The following is a 20,574-nucleotide window of genomic DNA, read 5'->3' as shown; positions in this document are numbered from 1 at the left end:
GCCCGGATGATAAACCTGGACAGCTGCAGTGGGTGGGGGGTGGACTTCTATTTTGGTCTTTCTCCCAGTTAGAAAGAAGACTCTTGGAAGGGAGAGCCTCTCTTGGCCCGCCGCCTGGCTCGTGGCTAGCGTCGAAACTTCTGGAGGTTCCAACGCCGACATGGTTCTGCTGTGCTACAATAAAGGTTGCGGCCAGACGTTCCACGAGGACGACAACGACCAAGGTGAGTGGACATTTGGACATTTGGGAGCGTCGGCCTCACGGCGGGCTTTTGTCTTCTTTGCCCCAAGGTTCCTGCCTCTTCCATCCCGGGAACCCCGTCTTCCACGATGCCCTGAAGGTAAAGTCTGTGGGACGGCGGCCATCGGGGGCAACCACGCCCAAAACTCTTGGCTTCTCCGTCAGGGTTGGTCGTGTTGCCGCAAGAGGACCACCGACTTTTCGGAATTCCTCTCCATCCAGGTGAATGCTCTCCGGGGGTGGGCATTTGGCTGGCTGTTTTTTTTTTTTTTTGACAGTCCTCTTCCAGGGCTGCACCCGCGGGCGCCACAATGGTGAAAAACCGTGCCAACCTATCCCGTCGGGGGTGTCTCCCGAGGAAGAGACGGCCGAGGGCCAAGAGAGCCGCTCCGACGTCATCTACCGGGGACCCAAGTCTTCCGAGAAGATGCGCCGAGAAAGGCCCAGGCGAGTGGGGCCGCTTGAATGGATGGGTCTTGGCGAGTGGCTTTTTTGACGAGGGAACGTGTGGCGCGTACCCAGCTCCGACGAAGCCAAGACCAAATTGCCCCTCAAGGTGGCGCCGTCGCTGTTGAAGGAACTGGACCGACTGAACGTGAGGGAGAGGGCCGAAAAGGAGAAGAAAGGTAAGCTGTTGCCGAGGGGAGTCGGGGTTTCTCCTTGGCTGCTTCCGAAAGCCCACCCGACGACTGACCTTAACGTTGGCCTTTTTTTTTTGCCAGAGAGCCAAGCCGTGGTCCAAGGCACGCGATGCAAGAATTCCGGCTGTAAAGCGGTGAGTCGCAGTTGGTGTCCGGCGCCGAAAGTGCGCCGGATGACGGCCGCCCGGAGACGCCAACTCTTCGCCCTCAGGTCTACGAGGGTCCGGCAACAGAGCCGCAGATCTGCACGCACCACCCCGGCGGCCCGGTCTTCCACGAGGGGTAAGTCGGCTGTGCGCGTAGAGTCCCGGCTGGCCCCCGACCCCCGGCCCCCGGCCCCTGGCCCAGCTAGCCGTTGCGTGTCTCCCCAGCTACAAGTACTGGAGCTGCTGCTGCATCAGGACGGCCGACTTCAACGCCTTCCTGGACCAGAAAGGCTGCACGGCCGGGAAACACCGCTGGATCCCCAAGCAGGTAGGAAGGAGCGTCCCCCGAAGAATCTCTTGCCCTCCGTCTAAACGCTTGGCTCGGTTCCAACAGGATAAGAAAAAGGTGGCGTGTCGACACGACTGGCACCAGACGGCCGACGGCGTGGTGGTGACCATCTACGCCAAAAACGCCGACCCCGACCTGAGCTGCGTGGAGGCCAACGGGGCCGTGGTGTCCTGTCACGTCCAGTTCCAGAGCGACAAGATTTTCAAGAGGGACTTCCATCTTTGGGGGGTGCGCCAGATCCGGCCGCCAAACCCCGGCCGTTTTTGTCATCTCGCCGTTTCTGACCACCTCCTCTCGTTCCTCTCAGGCGATCCACGTCCAAGGGAGCGTGGTCAACGTGGTCCCGTCCAAAGTGGAGATCGCCCTGCGCAAAGCCCACCGGGTGACCTGGGGTAAGCTGGAGGACCCAGACCGCAAGTGGGAGCCCGAACCCGCCGAGGCCGCCGAGGACCACCCGGAGTGGCGCCTTCCCGACTGGGACGACGACGACATCAGCGACTCGGACGAAGAGTGGGCCGGCGACAGGACGGCGCCGGCCCCGGTCCAGGCCCCGGTCCAGGCCCCGGTTCAGGAGACCCGGGCCGAGGTGGAGCAGGAGGTGAGAGAGGCCGTGGAGGTCAAGCGGCGAGCTGAGGAGGAGAGGGCGGAGCTGAAGAGACAACAGGAAGAAGAGGATGGGGATGAAGAAATGCCAGAGCTGGAGTGATGGGGAGGGGTAAAAAAGCGACAACCGAGGAGCCATTTTTCTGTATTGTAAATCACATACAAACACGAAAATAAAATTAAGCAGCTCATTTGAAATGTGTCATTGATATCATTATATCTTATACATATAGGTATTATAAATATATCATTACACCTCCAGTCCACACGACGGCGCAATGATCCCAGCGGTTGTTTGCAAAGCGCTTTTTATCGAAAGAAGATGTCTCGAATGCGGAAGTCTTTTATGTGAAAGGGGGCCGTCGTTACACTTCCAGTCCACACGACGGCACTGTGATCCCAACGATTGTTTGCAAAGCGCTTTTTATTGAAGGAAGAATATGTCTCCGATGCGGAAGTCGTTTATGTGAAAGGGGGCCGTCATTACACCTCCGGTCCACACAATGGCGCAATGATCCCAACGTTTGTTTGCAAAGCCCTTTTTATTGAAGGAAGAATGTTTCCAATGCGGAAGTCGTTTATGTGAAAGGGGCCGTCGTTACACCTCCAGTCCACACAATGGCGCAATGATCCCAACGGTTGCTTGCAAAGCCCTTTTGATCGAAGGAAGATGTCTCGAACGCGGAAGTCGTTGATGTCATTCCACACGAGGGAGTTTACGCACGCGCTATATCCTGGACTTCCCCCGGACTGACGTCAGAGAGGAACCCAGGAAGTGGGAGACGAATTCATTGCGTGTTCTTTTGTTTGTAAACTGTTTTTTCGGCGTTTTATCGCAAGATCTAAATGGGGGAATCTACAGTAAATACAACCGAGTGACGTTTGATAGATTACACGAACAGTAGTCCGCAAGAAAGGAGTTTTTTCGAGTTTTTTGGGCTGATTTGGTGCAGGCTGCACAAGGAAAGTCAGGAATAAGGTAAGGCATGCTGCAAATGTCTACAAACGCCTCTTGGTGAATATTTCTATTAGTAAAACGTGTACTTGTTTTCTGTTGAGCTTGATCCTCGAAACCCAGATCAGATCGAAACATTTTGCCAACCTCCACAATTGAATGAACAATTTTCCCAATCAATGACAACATGGCTCCAATATTGACCTTTCTTCTTGAAGAAAGAATGTGTATTTTTGTATTGCTTTTAAAAAATCTAGCATGAGGACAAGCCTGCCTGAAAATAATGCATCGAACAATGTTGACATTTGATGAAATTGTTACATTGACTATTAATTGACTAATATTTTTGGGTGGGAGGGATGGTTAGCAGATTCCATGGGCATGCGCAGTGGGGCCGAGGGCGTGTTTTGCCACTTGGAGGGGGTGTAGTTTTGTAGGTGGGATGTGTTCAGATTTCATGGGCATGCGCAGTGGGGCCGAGGGCGTGTTTTGCAACTTGAAGGGGGTGTCGTTTTGTGGGTGGGATGTACGCAAACTTCATGGGCATGCGCAGTTGGGCCGAGGGCGTGTTTTGCAACTTGGAGGGGGTGTCGTTTTGTGGGTGGGATGTACGCAGACTTCATGGGCATGCGCAGGGGTGCCGAGGGCGTGTTTTGACTCTTGGAGGGGTGCGTTTGTGTGCGCGGGTGGGTGCGTCTGGCTCAAACTCCGCCCACCGACTTTCGGAAGGCTTGGAAGGCAAGGGGATCGCCAGGGTTCGAGTCGACGTTTTGCCCCGTTTCATGCCGAAGGGGCGTGTCCAACGTAAAAGTGCCTGAAATGAAGCCAAACTGCTCGGATCAGAGGCCAAATGTCTTCCCAAGTCTCTTGGTAGTCACCTGCCATGCATTCCAAGCCCAAAAATCCAAAAATGTCATCTGACAATATGATGATGCGCTTCCTTAGCTCTGCCCACTGGGTAACATTCTGGGTAACATTGCCCTTCAAAGCTTAAATAAGTGATTATGATGTGCCATGTTGATGGCTTTGTGTCCATATTGCCCATTTTGAGCCCCTTGCATACTTTTTCCAATTGTTGTTCGTATTTGGTGAGATTTTAGTGTTGTGTTCATAGTCAGTTGGCCTGAGTAGACCCATTTCATAGGCGCTCCATTGATTGTGACTAAGTGGAGGGGTTCCCTCCTTAGACCTTTGGCCCCCAAAACCCCCAATTGTACCTGATACGTGTCCAAAGTTGCTCAAAATATGATGTGCATCTTTTAACAATGTGCACATCCTCTATTTGTGGTCAGTAGAGTCCCATTTGAGGCCAAGTGTGCCACAAAAGGCCACATTTATAGGGGCCTCAGAGGTCTCTGGTTGGCAAAAAATGGCTTTTTCCTAAATGTTTTGTGTTTAAAACATGCAATCTGAGTCAAATTGGATTAGTTCTAACGAAAACATGTCATTTTGTTTACAGGAGCGGAGGCCCGGAAGATGGAGTTGCTTCCACGTCCATCAACCTGTGCCACACAAGTGCTAACAAAGGTAGGAAATGCTCCCTTCAATGCATATTTGTATTGAAAAACAAGTTTTTAAGATGTATTTATCATGCTAGTCATTGAATAGCTTGAATTAGAATCACATTTATTTGACCACCCGTGTAGACCTCAAAATAATTGTCATTGTAGGTCTTACAGTCCAAGATGCTAATACTATTTTCAGGCATCATTGCATGTAAGGTTATGTAAGGCTAATTATGTGACTGTAATGTCATATCAATGCTAGAATGGTCACTGATGCTAATGCTATTTTTGCACTCACATCACCTTATGTACAGTTAGATGTAAACATTGCTAGTCTAATTATGTGACTGTAATGTCATATCAATGCTAGAATGGTCACTGATGCTAATGCTATTTTTGCACTCACATCACCTTATGTACAGTTAGATGTAAACATTGCTAGTCTAATTATGTGACTGTAATGTCATATCAATGCGAGAATGGTCACTGATGCTAATGCTATTTTTGCACTCACATCACCTTATGTACAGTTAGATGTAAACATTGCTAGGCTAATTATGTGACTGTAACTTCATATCAATGCTAGAATCGTCACTGATGCTAATGCTATTTTTGCACTCACATCACCTTATGTACAGTTAGATGTAAACATTGCTAGTCTAATTATGTGACTGTAATGTCATATCAATGCTAGAATGGTCACTGATGCTAATGCTATTTTTGCACTCACATCACCTTATGTACAGTTAGATGTAAACATTGCTAGTCTAATTATGTGACTGTAATGTCATATCAATGCTAGAATGGTCACTGATGCTAATGCTATTTTTGCACTCACATCACCTTATGTACAGTTAGATGTAAACATTGCTAGGCTAATTATTTGTTGGTGATGCTTATGCTATTTTCGCGCTTGCGTCATCTCATGTAAGGTTACTTATCATGATCAGTAGACTATATATGTGACTGTAATGTGGTATGAATGTTAGAATGGTCACTGATTGTTCTCGTTGTCGTCTTCTTGACAGGATGGGGGACGTTTTGGAGGTACACGGCGCCTCCGGAGGGGCCCGCGCTGCAGCCCGATGGCTTCTGGACACTGGCGTGACCTGGCGTGAGCTGGCTGGGTATGTGACGTTGCCCGTTTCAGCTTCTGTGGTGGCATCTGATGCCGTCAGAATGTCAAAAAAGCCATTTTTTGCTCACAATATATTGTTGAAATGGAATCAGTCTTTGTCTTTTCTTGCTAAATGCATCCTTACTAAGTTTAAAATAGGTGTTTTCCTTCAAAATGTGTCTTTTTGGGGCATAAAACGTCCACCAAAAAGAGCTCTCGGAAAACGGGGCCTCAGAAAAGCAGAAAATCTTCCCGGCAACGAGACGTGTCACGTTTCGGCCATCCAATCAGAGGCCTTAAAAATTGGATTTAGCCACCTCCCCCCTATGCAAATATATGCAAATTTGGATTTAGCCCCGCCCCGGCCTCGCCCCCCGGGACAGCCAATCACAGCCCGGCATTTGGCCGGACACGCCCCCTTTTTCCAAAAAACGGCGTTTTTTGGACCGAAACCCCGCCTCCCGCTACAAAGCCAGCCCCCCCTGACTAAAGCCCACCCATTCCGAGAGAACCAATCAGATGGCAGTATTCGCCTCCCCACTTCCTGATTCTACACCAATCAGTGAATAGACGCCCCTTCCCAGAGAACCAATCAGGTGGCAGCATTCACATTCCACTTCCTGACTCTACACCAATCAGTGAATGGACAACCCCCTCCCAGAGAACCAATCAAATGGCAGCGTGCAATTACTACTTCCTTATTTTAAACCAATCAGTGAACCTTATTTAAGTATTCCACCAATACCTGGCCAGTCATTTGCATAGCCACACCCAAAAAAATAATAAAAAAAATATAAAAAAATAAAAAATAAAATAATTTTAATAAAATAGAAATAATAATAAAAAGTTAGAAGAAAGAAGTTTGTTTTTTGTTCAACTTTATTTGTTTTTCTTTCAGAGCAAAAGTCCAAAGTTAGATGTCTTGAAGTTCTACTTCAAACCAGTAGGAGTCGGATCGGAACAGAGTGTGGAGAGTTCTGAAGACAAAACAGTAAGTTAAGTGCAAGTCAAGTACAATTCAAGTAAGTTAAGTGCAAGTCTAGTGCTAGACAAGTTAAGTGCAAGTCTAATGCAATTCAAGTTAGTTAAGTGCAAGACAAGTGCAAGACAAGTAAGTGTAAAGTGTAAGAGAAGTAAGTTTAAAGTGCAAGATAAGTAAGTTTAAAGTGCAAGAAAAGTAAGTTTAAAGTGCAAGAAAAGTAAGTTTAAAGTGCAAGAAAAGTAAGTTTAAAGTTGAAGACAAGTCAAAGGTGCAAAAGAAGCAAGTTAAAAAAGCATGCAAAAAAGTCAAGTGCATTCAAAGAATTGTGCAAACGACGATAAGACTCACCATAGAACGATGCGATGTCACTTGTTCTTGACTTGAGCAGGAGGGCAGCAACTGGACGACTTCAATTGTGGAAGGACTTCATTTGATGCCATGCGTCACTTGTTCTTGAGTAGGAGGGCAGCATTTGGACTTCAACTGTGGAAGAACTGGACGACTTCAACTGTGGAGAACTACATTGCATTCCAGACAATTGTCACGAAAGAGTTCACACGGAGGCAAAACATTTTGTTTTTTTATTTAATTTCCAGAATTGAGCAATCAAGATAATCAGCTCGTTGTCTCACAGGTGCAGCACTTGGGGCTGACTGGTCAAGGCGGGACTCCAAAATGGCGTCTTCACTGGAATGAGCCTACACACAAGAAAGTGGGTGAGCATTTCATTTAGTCATGTTTACCGTCTGAATGGTGCATTTTTACTCACCTTTGCAGTATAATCAAGCCTAAAAAAAATCTGCTTCAGTTACCTTGAGCTGCAGCGCCCTCCGGTGGACACGAAGAAACTAGTCTGCAAAAGAGAGTGGAAGGTAAAACATAGTTCACAATAGACCGTGTTCACGTCCACCATTTTGTGTTGCAGCGTGCACTAACCTACTGGACGTCGTGGTGGATGAAATCCGACTGGAAGAAACAAAGACAGAAGTCAAAATTGGACATGGTGAGTCATCTCAGGCGTTCTTACCTTCAACTTTGTTACATTGCTCACGGCTTCTGAAACAGATTAATAGACACATTTGCACTTGGATCAATTGTTTGCTCGTTTCACCTGTGCTGCTTACCTGCAGGGTCGAATATCTTAGGAGTGGCCTGCAAAAGAAAAAGGAGAAAGAGTCAAACAGTATGGTTTAACAGCCATTGTTCGTGCAAAGTGGACCATCTGGCAGAATACTTACCGACTGCAGCCTGTGAAGGAAGAAAGAAGACCCATTAAGTATTTTCGAGCTTCATTTGGAATATTCAAAGTACTTACCAACTGCAGCCTGTGAAGGAAGAAATGGACCATTAAGTATTTTCAAAGTTGATTTGGAATATTTAAAGTACTTACTTGCTTCTTTTTGCACATTAGTGAGCTGTTGAAACAAGAGAAATGTAAGTTAGTCTCAAATAAAAAAGTGAAAAGACTTGGGAATAGTACTTACTTTGGCTTTCCAGTGTGGAGCGACGCGCAGCATTCATTAAATGAAAAAGACCGTCTGCGAAAATGCTTCCTCTTTAAATAGTTTTTCGGAAGTGACGTAATTGCGCGAAAAAATATAAAAGTTTAAAAAATAATTTAAATGTGTCCTTCAAATTGAAAAGCGGACGGCCGGGACTCGTACCCGGGTCTCTCATGCCATAGTCTTATGCTCTACTCATGAGACTAATGAGCAGATGACTGAGAAAGATCTCATAGTGTATATGTCCCATTCTTAGTCACTCACATTCGGTAGTCTGTCAAAAAAAAGGGTAAATATGACTTCCAATTTTTGAATTTGCAAAGCGTTGGTGGTCTAATGGTTAAAGACACCGACTGCGAATACTTTAGACTCGGGTTCGATCCTCTCTCTTGCCTTTACAGCTCTAGCATTTAATTCGTAAATGCAGCTGAGAGTGGGAATCGAACCCGGGTCGCCTGCATCGCAGGCAATGACTTATGCCATTCGCCACCTTGGCTGGATTTCCGCCGAAATTTCTCCCGTAGAAGTCCTAAATAATACCCAAAACACTTAGCGCATTTCGATGCAAGCGAAGTCTATGAATGTACTACAGTGATGCACTGGTAACAAGGAGTTGGTTGGAAAAAAAAATTGCAGAGTGTAATGCTTAAAAGTGTCACAAGATGGCAGCCGAACATGTCCAGTCAGGCACACTCCAGGTGTCCAGGTATACTACATACCATGTACTATACGAGGAAACAGCATACTTAGTTGGTTGGAAAAGCCATTGCAAAGTGCAATGCCTTAAAACCGCCAAAAGAGGGCAGACACTTAGAACATGTCTATTCAGGCACATTCAGGACAATATGTGTGTCCAGGTATTCTACATAAGTACGTAGTTGGTTGGAAAAGCCATTGCAAAGTGCAATGCCTTAAAACCGCCAAAAGAGGGCAGACACTTAGAATATGTCTATTCAGGCACATTCAGGACAATATGTGTGTCCAGGTATTCTACATAAGTACGTAGTTGGTTGGAAAAGCCATTGCAAAGTGCAATGCCCAAAAACCGCCACAGGAGGGGATCAGGTCTAACATGTCTTGTGGAGAATAACATAGCATGTATTCATACGTGCATACAGTCACAACACAAAATCAAGGTATTAGAAAATGTTATGGTTTGTTACTTTATTGGAGAGGGCTCAAGATGAATATTGCACATCATTTATATGAGCAAGATGAGGCTGACGCTGGGGAGAACATTGAAAATAAAGTTCGACCAAATACACAAGTGCCTTGTCTGCTTTTGTCATGAAATAAACACAAAACAAAGTTGGTTGTCGTGCATGGGATGGCAAGTGGAAGTCAGCCGTCTGCCTGCAGGAACAAGTCCAGTCTGCACCAAGACAGGAACAAGCTTTAAAGCTGCACCTGGCTGTGAATACATGGATAAAAGAACAATGACATGAGAACGGCCGAACGAACAGTTGACGCATTAACAATGACGCTAATATGAAGCGGATGAGTCCACTCACCTCATCTGGCCATGATTCTGACACGCTAAACAGTCGCACCTTCGTATCTTGTTTCTATTGACCGCATAGTACGCTTAAAAAGACTACATTTACCTCAAATTATGCGTAGAAGGATTGTTTTGATCGGCTGCTGGTTACCACGACTTCCGCATCGGAGGATCTTCTTCTTTCAACAAGAGCGCTTTGCAAACAACCCTTGTGACTACGCTGCCATCGTGGGGACCGGGGGTGTAATGACAGGACCTCTGTTGGTGTCCAAGTGGAGGCCCGCGGGCCAAATCTGGGCCGCCGCATCATTTTTTTGCGGTCCGATAAAATAAACCATGAGGATATTTTAAAAGGCACAATGCACCTCTATTGGTGTCCAAGTGGAGGCCCGGGGGCCAAATCTGGCCCGCCGCATCTTTTTGTGCGGTCCGAGAAAGTAAACCATCAGGATATATTAAACGGCACAACGCACCTCTATTGGTGTCAAAGTGGAGGTCCGGGGGCCAAATCTGGCCCGCCGCATCATTTTGTGCGGTCCGAGAAAGTAAACCATCAGGATATATTAAACAGCACAATGCACCTCTAATGGTGTCAAAGTGGAGATCCGGGGGCCAAATGTGGCCCGCCGCACCAATTTGACACCAATAGAAGTGCATTGTGCCTTTTAAAATATCCTCATGGTTTACTTTCTCGGACCGCACAAAATGATGCGGCGGGCCAGATTTGGCCCCCGGACCTCCACTTTGACACCAATAGAGGTGCGTTGTGCCGTTTAATATATCCTGATGGTTTACTTTCTCGGACCGCACAAAAAGATGCGGCGGGCCAGATTTGGCCCCCGGGCCTCCACTTGGACACCAATAGAGGTGCATTGTGCCTTTTAAAATATCCTCATGGTTTATTTTATCGGACCGCAAAAAAATGATGCGGCGGCCCAGATTTGGCCCGCGGGCCTCCACTTGGACACCAACAGAGGTCCTGTCATTACACCCCCGGTCCCCACGATGGCAGCGTAGTCACAAGGGTTGTTTGCAAAGCGCTCTTGTTGAAAGAAGAAGATCCTCCGATGCGGAAGTCGTGGTAACCAGCAGCCGATCAAAACAATCCTTCTACGCATAATTTGAGGTAAATGTAGTCTTTTTAAGCGTACTATGCGGTCAATAGAAACAAGATACGAAGGTGCGACTGTTTAGCGTGTCAGAATCATGGCCAGATGAGGTGAGTGGACTCATCCGCTTCATATTAGCGTCATTGTTAATGCGTCAACTGTTCGTTCGGCCGTTCTCATGTCATTGTTCTTTTATCCATGTATTCACAGCCAGGTGCAGCTTTAAAGCTTGTTCCTGTCTTGGTGCAGACTGGACTTGTTCCTGCAGGCAGACGGCTGACTTCCACTTGCCATCCCATGCACGACAACCAACTTTGTTTTGTGTTTATTTCATGACAAAAGCAGACAAGGCACTTGTGTATTTGGTCGAACTTTATTTTCAATGTTCTCCCCAGCGTCAGCCTCATCTTGCTCATATAAATGATGTGCAATATTCATCTTGAGCCCTCTCCAATAAAGTAACAAACCATAACATTTTCTAATACCTTGATTTTGTGTTGTGACTGTATGCACGTATGAATACATGCTATGTTATTCTCCACAAGACATGTTAGACCTGATCCCCTCCTGTGGCGGTTTTTGGGCATTGCACTTTGCAATGGCTTTTCCAACCAACTACGTACTTATGTAGAATACCTGGACACACATATTGTCCTGAATGTGCCTGAATAGACATATTCTAAGTGTCTGCCCTCTTTTGGCGGTTTTAAGGCATTGCACTTTGCAATGGCTTTTCCAACCAACTACGTACTTATGTAGAATACCTGGACACACATATTGTCCTGAATGTGCCTGAATAGACATGTTCTAAGTGTCTGCCCTCTTTTGGCGGTTTTAAGGCATTGCACTTTGCAATGGCTTTTCCAACCAACTAAGTATGCTGTTTCCTCGTATAGTACATGGTATGTAGTATACCTGGACACCTGGAGTGTGCCTGACTGGACATGTTCGGCTGCCATCTTGTGACACTTTTAAGCATTACACTCTGCAATTTTTTTTTCCAACCAACTCCTTGTTACCAGTGCATCACTGTAGTACATTCATAGACTTCGCTTGCATCGAAATGCGCTAAGTGTTTTGGGTATTATTTAGGACTTCTACGGGAGAAATTTCGGCGGAAATCCAGCCAAGGTGGCGAATGGCATAAGTCATTGCCTGCGATGCAGGCGACCCGGGTTCGATTCCCACTCTCAGCTGCATTTACGAATTAAATGCTAGAGCTGTAAAGGCAAGAGAGAGGATCGAACCCGAGTCTAAAGTATTCGCAGTCGGTGTCTTTAACCATTAGACCACCAACGCTTTGCAAATTCAAAAATTGGAAGTCATATTTACCCTTTTTTTTGACAGACTACCGAATGTGAGTGACTAAGAATGGGACATATACACTATGAGATCTTTCTCAGTCATCTGCTCATTAGTCTCATGAGTAGAGCATAAGACTATGGCATGAGAGACCCGGGTACGAGTCCCGGCCGTCCGCTTTTCAATTTGAAGGACACATTTAAATTATTTTTTAAACTTTTATATTTTTTCGCGCAATTACGTCACTTCCGAAAAACTATTTAAAGAGGAAGCATTTTCGCAGACGGTCTTTTTCATTTAATGAATGCTGCGCGTCGCTCCACACTGGAAAGCCAAAGTAAGTACTATTCCCAAGTCTTTTCACTTTTTTATTTGAGACTAACTTACATTTCTCTTGTTTCAACAGCTCACTAATGTGCAAAAAGAAGCAAGTAAGTACTTTAAATATTCCAAATCAACTTTGAAAATACTTAATGGTCCATTTCTTCCTTCACAGGCTGCAGTTGGTAAGTACTTTGAATATTCCAAATGAAGCTCGAAAATACTTAATGGGTCTTCTTTCTTCCTTCACAGGCTGCAGTCGGTAAGTATTCTGCCAGATGGTCCACTTTGCACGAACAATGGCTGTTAAACCATACTGTTTGACTCTTTCTCCTTTTTCTTTTGCAGGCCACTCCTAAGATATTCGACCCTGCAGGTAAGCAGCACAGGTGAAACGAGCAAACAATTGATCCAAGTGCAAATGTGTCTATTAATCTGTTTCAGAAGCCGTGAGCAATGTAACAAAGTTGAAGGTAAGAACGCCTGAGATGACTCACCATGTCCAATTTTGACTTCTGTCTTTGTTTCTTCCAGTCGGATTTCATCCACCACGACGTCCAGTAGGTTAGTGCACGCTGCAACACAAAATGGTGGACGTGAACACGGTCTATTGTGAACTATGTTTTACCTTCCACTCTCTTTTGCAGACTAGTTTCTTCGTGTCCACCGGAGGGCGCTGCAGCTCAAGGTAACTGAAGCAGATTTTTTTTAGGCTTGATTATACTGCAAAGGTGAGTAAAAATGCACCATTCAGACGGTAAACATGACTAAATGAAATGCTCACCCACTTTCTTGTGTGTAGGCTCATTCCAGTGAAGACGCCATTTTGGAGTCCCGCCTTGACCAGTCAGCCCCAAGTGCTGCACCTGTGAGACAACGAGCTGATTATCTTGATTGCTCAATTCTGGAAATATAATAAAAAAACAATGTTTTGCCTCCGTGTGAACTCTTTGGTGACAATTGTCTGGAATGCAATGTAGTTCTTCCACAGTTGAAGTCGTCCAGTTCTTCCACAGTTGAAGTCCAAATGCTGCCCTCCTGCTCAAGAACAAGTCACGCATGGCATCAAATGAAGTCCTTCCACAATTGAAGTCGTCCAGTTGCTGCCCTCCTGCTCAAGTCAAGAACAAGTGACATCGCATCGTTCTATGGTGAGTCTTATCGTCGTTTGCACAATTCCTTGAATGCACTTGACTTTTTTGCATGCTTTTTTAACTTACTTCTTTTGCACCTTTGACTTGTCTTCAACTTTAAACTTACTTTTCTTGCACTTTAAACTTACTTTTCTTGCACTTTAAACTTACTTTTCTTGCACTTTAAACTTACTTTTCTTGCACTTTAAACTTACTTTTCTTGCACTTTAAACTTACTTTTCTTGCACTTTAAACTTACTTCTCTTACACTTTAAACTTACTTCTCTTGCACTTTACACTTACTTGTCTTGCACTAGACTTGCACTTAACTAACTTAAATTGTACTTGACTTGCACTTAACTTACTGTTTTTTGTCTTCAGATCTCTCCACACTCTGTTCCGATCCGACTCCTACTGGTTTGAAGAAGAACTTCAAGACATCTAACTTTGGACTTTTGCTCTGAAAGAAAAACAAATAAAGTTGAACAAAAAACAAACTTCTTTCTTCTAACTTTTTATCATTATTTCTATTTTATTTAATTTATTTTATTTTTTATTTTTATTTTATTTTTTTTTATTATTTTTTTGGGTGTGGCTATGCAAATGACTGGCCAGGGATTGGTGGAATACTTAAATAAAGTTCACTGATTGGTTTAAAATAAGGAAGTAGAAATTGGACGCTGCCATTTGATTGGTTCTCTGGGACGGGGTTGTCCATTCACTGATTGGTGTAGAATCAGGAAGTGGAAGGTGAATGCTGCCACCTGATTGGTTCTCTGGGAAGGGGCGTCTATTCACTGATTGGTGTAGAATCAGGAAGTGGGGAGGCGAATACTGCCATCTGATTGGTTCTCTCGGGATGGGTGGGCTTTAGTCAGGGGGGGCTGGCTTTGTAGCGGGAGGCGGGGTTTCGGTCCAAAAAACGCCGTTTTTTGGAAAAAGGGGGCGTGTCCGGCCAAATGCCGGGCTGTGATTGGCTGTCCCGGGGGGCGAGGCCGGGGCGGGGCTAAATCCAAATTTGCATATATTTGCATAGAGGGGAGGCGGCTAAATCCAATTTTTAAGGCCTCTGATTGGATGGCCGAAACGTGACACGTCTCGTTGCCGGGAAGATTTTCTGCTTTTCTGAGGCCCCGTTTTCCGAGAGCTCTTTTTGGTGGACGTTTTATGCCCCAAAAAGACACATTTTGAAGGAAAACACCTATTTTAAACTTAGTAAGGATACATTTAGCAAGAAAAGACAAAGACTGATTCCATTTCAACAATATATTGTGAGCAAAAAATGGCTTTTTTGACATTCTGACGGCATCAGATGCCACCGCAGAAGCTGAAACGGGCAACGTCACATACCCAGCCAGGTCACGCCAGTGTCCAGGAGCCATCAGGCTGCAGCGCGGGCCCCTCCGGAGGCGCCGTGTACCTCCAAAACGTCCCCCATCCTGTCAAGAAGACGACAACGAGAACAATCAGTGACCATTCTAACATTCATATGACATTACAGTCACATATATAGTCTACTGATCATGATAAGTAACCTTACATGAGATGATGCAAGCGCAAAAATAGCATCAGCATCACCAACAAATAATTAGCCTAGCAATGTTTACATCTAACTGTACATAAGGTGATGTGAGTGCAAAAATAGCATTAGCATCAGTGACCATTCTAGCATTGATATGACATTACAGTCACATAATTAGCCTAGCAATGTTTACATCTAACTGTACATAAGGTGATGTGAGTGCAAAAATAGCATTAGCATCAGTGACCATTCTAGCATTGATATGACATTACAGTCACATAATTAGCCTAGCAATGTTTACATCTAACTGTACATAAGGTGATGTGAGTGCAAAAATAGCATTAGCATCAGTGACCATTCTCGCATTGATATGACATTACAGTCACATAATTAGCCTAGCAATGTTTACATCTAACTGTACATAAGGTGATGTGAGTGCAAAAATAGCATTAGCATCAGTGACAATTCTAGCATTGATATGACATTACAGTCACATAATTAGCCTTACATAACCTTACATGCAATGATGCCTGAAAATAGTATTAGCATCTTGGACTGTAAGACCTACAATGACAATTATTTTGAGGTCTACACGGGTGGTCAAATAAATGTGATTCTAATTCAAGCTATTCAATGACTAGCATGATAAATACATCTTAAAAACTTGCTTTTCAATACAAATATACATTGAAGGGAGCATTTCCTACCTTTGTTAGCACTTGTGTGGCACAGGTTGATGGACGTGGAAGCAACTCCATCTTCCGGGCCTCCGCTCCTGTAAACAAAATGACATGTTTTCGTTAGAACTAATCCAATTTGACTCAGATTGCATGTTTTAAACACAAAACATTTAGGAAAAAGCCATTTTTTGCCAACCAGAGACCTCTGAGGCCCCTATAAATGTGGCCTTTTGTGGCACACTTGGCCTCAAATGGGACTCTACTGACCACAAATAGAGGATGTGCACATTGTTAAAAGATGCACATCATATTTTGAGCAACTTTGGACACGTATCAGGTACAATTGGGGGTTTTGGGGGCCAAAGGTCTAAGGAGGGAACCCCTCCACTTAGTCACAATCAATGGAGCGCCTATGAAATGGGTCTACTCAGGCCAACTGACTATGAACACAACACTAAAATCTCACCAAATACGAACAACAATTGGAAAAAGTATGCAAGGGGCTCAAAATGGGCAATATGGACACAAAGCCATCAACATGGCACATCATAATCACTTATTTAAGCTTTGAAGGGCAATGTTACCCAGAATGTTACCCAGTGGGCAGAGCTAAGGAAGCGCATCATCATATTGTCAGATGACATTTTTGGATTTTCGGGCTTGGAATGCATGGCAAGTGACTACCAAGAGACTTGGGAAGACATTTGGCCTCTGATCCGAGCAGTTTGGCTTCATTTCAGGCACTTTTACGTTGGACACGCCCCTTCGGCATGAAACGGGGCAAAACGTCGACTCGAACCCTGGCGATCCCCTTGCCTTCCAAGCCTTCCGAAAGTCGGTGGGCGGAGTTTGAGCCGGACGCACCCACCCGCGCACACAAACGCACCCCTCCAAGAGTCAAAACACGCCCTCGGCACCCCTGCGCATGCCCATGAAGTCTGCGTACATCCCACCCACAAAACGACACCCCCTCCAAGTTGCAAAACACGCCCTCGGCCCAACTGCGCATGCCCATGAAGTTTGCGTACATCCCACCCACAAAACGACACCCCCTCCAAGTTGCAAAACACGCCCTCGGCCCCACTGCGCATGCCCATGAAATCTGAACACATCCCACCTACAAAACTACACCCCCTCCAAGTGGCAAAACACGCCCTCGGCCCCACTGCGCATGCCCATGGAATCTGCTAACCATCCCTCCCACCCAAAAATATTAGTCCATTAATAGTCAATGTAACAATTTCATCAAATGTCAACATTGTTCGATGCATTATTTTCAGGCAGGCTTGTCCTCATGCTAGATTTTTTAAAAGCAATACAAAAATACACATTCTTTCTTCAAGAAGAAAGGTCAATATTGGAGCCATGTTGTCATTGATTGGGAAAATTGTTCATTCAATTGTGGAGGTTGGCAAAATGTTTCGATCTGATCTGGGTTTCGAGGATCAAGCTCAACAGAAAACAAGTACACGTTTTACTAATAGAAATATTCACCAAGAGGCGTTTGTAGTAGACATTTGCAGCATGCCTTACCTTATTCCTGACTTTCCTTGTGCAGCCTGCACCAAATCAGCCCAAAAAACTCGAAAAAACTCCTTTCTTGCGGACTACTGTTCGTGTAATCTATCAAACGTCACTCGGTTGTATTTACTGTAGATTCCCCCATTTAGATCTTGCGATAAAACGCCGAAAAAACAGTTTACAAACAAAAGAACACGCAATGAATTCGTCTCCCACTTCCTGGGTTCCTCTCTGACGTCAGTCCGGGGGAAGTCCAGGATATAGCGCGTGCGTAAATTCCCTCGTGTGGAATGACATCAACGACTTCCGCGTTCGAGACATCTTCCTTCGATCAAAAGGGCTTTGCAAGCAACCGTTGGGATCATTGCGCCATTGTGTGGACTGGAGGTGTAACGACGGCCCCTTTCACATAAACGACTTCCGCATTCGAGACATCTTCTTCCGATAAAAAGCGCTTTGCAAACAACCGCCGGGACTACAGCGCCCTCGTGTGGACTCATTGTGCAATGAAGCCTTATTCCTCACAAGCGTTTTGTTTTTGCAATACCAATTAGGTCCGCCAGACGACAGTCCCCCTATGTCTCTTATTATGCAGGACGTGACGCCACATTGTGGCTCGACACCAAATGACGTCGCAGTAGCATTTAAAAAAAAACACTTGACTAGCCATGGTGCCAACTTATAATATTCAAATATGTTCCAAATATAATATTAATTAATGAGCTCACATATTAGCATCGGGTTATAATACCCAAAACAATTGGGTGAACTTTCATGATGAATAACGTGTACTGTGACGATGTTGCTTTCCGGGTTTATTATGCGTACGGACCACCCTGACTTCCGTTGAAAACCAAAGCCACATTCGTAAAGCTGTGACAATATATCGCCGAATCTTTGTATTTATTTTCTTATTTATTATTTTTGCCTACGCTGAAATGAGCCGTTTCCTTTCAAATCCCAAGTACCCCATTTTAGCTTTAATGCTCAAGCTGTAACGCGATTTATAAGACAGATTCTTCGGAGTCGATTCACAAAGACAATGGCAGATGAAGAGAACATCAGCGAAATCCAACTTGTAAAGGTCTGCAAAGTTTGACCCATCGTGTTTTGGTGCCATTGACGGCGATAGACGTCCAGTCCATTTTCTGTATTGATTTTTTTTTTTTATTCCCAGTGGTACATGTAGTTATTTGGCAAAGTCATGTGTGATGAGTTGATTTTTGGGGGAAATGTTTTGAAGCAGCATCTCCCTCCGGTTGCCATTTCAGGAGCTGGTGGATGACTTGTACAAGTACAGAGACGGTTACTTTGAGACTCGCGGTGTGGAGGAGGCGGCCCGGAAACAGGAGGATGTCGCTGGGGAGTTGGCAAAGGTGCTCAAAAAGTTGCAGGAGAAAGAAGGTAAGGCACAGCCAGTGAGTGTCGTGTGGTTCTCCTTCCCCACACTGTCGGGCGTCTTTGGTAGTCACGCTCACTTTTGAACTCCTAGAAGGCTATCGGCACCACGCCCAGTTCCTCCTGCAGAAGGGCAGGTGCCTCAACGTGGGCCCGGATTTCAGCGCCGCCGCCGAGGAGTGCCTTTCGCGCGCCGTCAAGCTGGAGCCCGGCCTGGTGGAGGCCTGGAACACCCTGGGAGAGCAGTACTGGAAAAAGGGCGACCTGACGGCGGCCAAAAACTGCTTCACGGGGGCCTTGCAGCAGGTACGTCGCTCGGTCGGGTGGCTGAGGCTGAGGAGGAGGAGGAGGAGGAGGAGGTGGTGACGGCGGAAATCCTTGGAGGTCCTTTCTCTCCGCAGAGCAAGAACAAAGTGTCCCTGCGGAACATGTCCATGGTCCTGAGGCAGCTCCCGGCGGCCGACGGCGACGAGCACGCCAAGCGGGTCCTGGAGAGCGTGGACACGGCGCGCCAAGCCGTCCAACTGGACGTGGCCGACGGGACCTCCTGGTGTGAGTGGGCCGCGCCTGGGCCGCGCCGCCCGCTGCCGCCGCCGCCGCCGTCCCCTCACTTTTCGGTCCTTCTGACGGAGCTTCTTCCCCCCGTGTTTGCTTACAGATATTCTGGGCAACGCCTACGTCTCCCTCTTCTTCTCTTGTGGACAAAAGGCGCAACTGTCCACGCAGGCGCTAATGGCCTACGCGCAATCCGTTAGTACAGTCCACTCATCTTTGGCTGCCTATGACAGATGGAAGAAAAAAAAAATGTCTTTAAAGCTTGGTCTGTTTAATACATTGTATATTGCTTGGGATTTTGAAAAATCCTTACCTTGCCTGCCGTCTGTCCGAGTCAAGCGTACGTCCTTCTCTCTCTCTCTCTGGGATAGGAACGAGTGGACCGGGCCGCCGCTTGCTACCCGGAGCTGCACTTTAATCGAGCCACGCTCTTCCAGTACGAGGAAATGTTCGGCTCGGCGCTGGGGGGCTACGGCCGGGCGGCCGCCCTGGACCCCGGCTGGCCGGAGCCCGCCGAGAAGGAGAAGATGCTGACGGAGTACTTGGACCGCGTCACGGAGCTCTGCCAGAAAAAGGTACGGCCTGTTTTTTTTATAGAAGCCAGCCGCCTTTTGGAGCCCCGGACCTTGTTTCCTTGACCTTTTCCAGGGCAAGGTGAAAGCGCGGCGTTTACGCGGCATGCTGTCTGACCTGCGCGCCTCCTCGTCTCTGGGGCCGTGCTCCTCCTCCGGCTTCCGCTCCTGGACGGGCCGCGTGGGGGCCCTGGAGCCGCGCCCGTCCTCCTCCCTGTCGCACGGCCTCAACAACGGCGTGGCCGCCCGGGGGAAGGTGCTCTTCAGCCTGGCGTCCCGGGGTCGCATGGCCTTGTGAGTAGCGGACGCTCGGCACGGCCGCGGACGTTGTCAGTCGACGCCCTCTGCTCTCCAGCACCTTCGGCATGGTGGACGGCGAGGAGACTTGCGTGGCGGTGATGGTGTACAACACCGCCGACAGCTGGGGGGTCCTCATCGGAGACACGGTGGTCATTCCGGAGCCTCGGGTCAAATGGCACAGCGTCACGCACAAAGACAGGGTGAGTCGGGGGGGGGGGGGGGGGGGGTAGCGGAGGCGACGACATGACTCACCTGATGCGCGTCCCTTTTTCTCCTGACGTTCCAGTCGTTTGAATTCAAGAGCATCCGCGTGGACTCTCCGCTTTTCCTGGTGGTCAACGGCAGGACGCAGAATGCCCAGAGCGTCATCGTCACCTCGGTCAGCTACAAGCCTCAGAGCGAATAGAGAGAAGGAGGATGAGGAGGAGGAGGAGAAGAATGAGGACACGCTTTGTACATTGCCGCAACATTTTTTCTTCTTTGTATTTATTTCTACTTGTGTTGACGTTGTGGGCTCTCCAAATAAAGTCACCATGTTGGAAGTTGCTTGGACTTAAAGAGCCTTCAAGTTATTGTAGCTATGTTTCTTGAATTTCAGTGCTAATAAAAAATAAACATTATT

The 20,574-nt window shown here is 46.6% G+C and overlaps 2 protein-coding genes and 5 long non-coding RNA genes across 15 annotated transcripts; 5 read left to right on the top strand and 2 right to left on the bottom strand.

Annotated features, from left to right (window-relative positions):
• The first annotated feature begins 30 nt into the window (after positions 1 to 30).
• LOC144213773 (cysteine and histidine-rich domain-containing protein 1) lies at positions 31 to 2,149 on the top strand. 2 transcript variants are annotated; one of them, XM_077742365.1, is made up of 10 exons: positions 31 to 224; positions 292 to 341; positions 407 to 463; positions 531 to 688; positions 764 to 867; positions 964 to 1,016; positions 1,094 to 1,164; positions 1,254 to 1,356; positions 1,423 to 1,605; positions 1,685 to 2,149. In XM_077742365.1, the coding sequence occupies exons 1-10, from the start codon at positions 161 to 163 to the stop codon at positions 2,081 to 2,083; spliced, it is 1,242 nt and encodes a 413-aa protein (XP_077598491.1). In that variant the 5' UTR covers positions 31 to 160; the 3' UTR covers positions 2,084 to 2,149. The 2 variants fall into 2 exon arrangements, with proteins under 2 accessions (XP_077598491.1, XP_077598492.1); XM_077742366.1 differs by lacking the exon at positions 407 to 463.
• A 411-nt stretch (positions 2,150 to 2,560) lies between these two features.
• Positions 2,561 to 8,006, top strand: LOC144213917 (uncharacterized). Of its 2 annotated transcripts, none has more exons than XR_013330173.1 (7): positions 2,561 to 2,959; positions 4,395 to 4,462; positions 5,469 to 5,567; positions 6,456 to 7,102; positions 7,174 to 7,251; positions 7,348 to 7,542; positions 7,670 to 8,006. It is a non-coding gene; the product is annotated as an uncharacterized LOC144213917 (long non-coding RNA). The 2 variants fall into 2 exon arrangements; XR_013330172.1 differs by having other exon boundaries at positions 7,174 to 7,255.
• Positions 8,007 to 9,190: 1,184 nt separating this feature from the next.
• Positions 9,191 to 9,728, bottom strand: LOC144213753 (uncharacterized). The gene is made up of 2 exons (XR_013330096.1): positions 9,553 to 9,728; positions 9,191 to 9,452 (listed from the first exon to the last, which is right to left on the bottom strand). It is a non-coding gene; the product is annotated as an uncharacterized LOC144213753 (long non-coding RNA).
• An 854-nt stretch (positions 9,729 to 10,582) lies between these two features.
• On the top strand, positions 10,583 to 11,120 carry LOC144213777 (uncharacterized). Its single transcript, XR_013330117.1, has 2 exons — positions 10,583 to 10,758; positions 10,859 to 11,120. It is a non-coding gene; the product is annotated as an uncharacterized LOC144213777 (long non-coding RNA).
• A 1,039-nt stretch (positions 11,121 to 12,159) lies between these two features.
• Positions 12,160 to 13,217, top strand: LOC144213559 (uncharacterized). The gene is made up of 6 exons (XR_013330009.1): positions 12,160 to 12,287; positions 12,357 to 12,647; positions 12,716 to 12,744; positions 12,806 to 12,831; positions 12,919 to 12,959; positions 13,074 to 13,217. It is a non-coding gene; the product is annotated as an uncharacterized LOC144213559 (long non-coding RNA).
• On the bottom strand, positions 12,305 to 17,625 carry LOC144213558 (uncharacterized). Of its 7 annotated transcripts, none has more exons than XR_013330005.1 (8): positions 17,140 to 17,621; positions 15,634 to 15,701; positions 14,755 to 14,843; positions 13,492 to 13,864; positions 13,207 to 13,382; positions 13,056 to 13,137; positions 12,769 to 12,963; positions 12,305 to 12,641 (listed from the first exon to the last, which is right to left on the bottom strand). It is a non-coding gene; the product is annotated as an uncharacterized LOC144213558 (long non-coding RNA). The 7 variants fall into 7 exon arrangements; XR_013330006.1 differs by having other exon boundaries at positions 13,770 to 13,864; positions 17,140 to 17,439; XR_013330007.1 differs by having other exon boundaries at positions 12,769 to 12,994; positions 13,060 to 13,137; positions 13,207 to 13,864; positions 17,140 to 17,625.
• A 158-nt stretch (positions 17,626 to 17,783) lies between these two features.
• Positions 17,784 to 20,572, top strand: ttc5 (tetratricopeptide repeat domain 5). Its single transcript, XM_077742081.1, has 9 exons — positions 17,784 to 18,211; positions 18,399 to 18,531; positions 18,620 to 18,831; positions 18,927 to 19,077; positions 19,184 to 19,275; positions 19,452 to 19,655; positions 19,729 to 19,946; positions 20,008 to 20,152; positions 20,239 to 20,572. The coding sequence occupies exons 1-9, from the start codon at positions 18,170 to 18,172 to the stop codon at positions 20,356 to 20,358; spliced, it is 1,317 nt and encodes a 438-aa protein (XP_077598207.1). The 5' UTR covers positions 17,784 to 18,169; the 3' UTR covers positions 20,359 to 20,572.
• The last annotated feature ends 2 nt before the right edge of the window (positions 20,573 to 20,574 follow it).

This window comes from Stigmatopora nigra, chromosome 20 (genome assembly GCF_051989575.1).
Source record: "Stigmatopora nigra isolate UIUO_SnigA chromosome 20, RoL_Snig_1.1, whole genome shotgun sequence".
NCBI classification, from domain to species: Eukaryota; Metazoa; Chordata; class Actinopteri; order Syngnathiformes; family Syngnathidae; genus Stigmatopora; species Stigmatopora nigra.
This window is presented reverse-complemented; position numbering and strand designations above follow the sequence as displayed.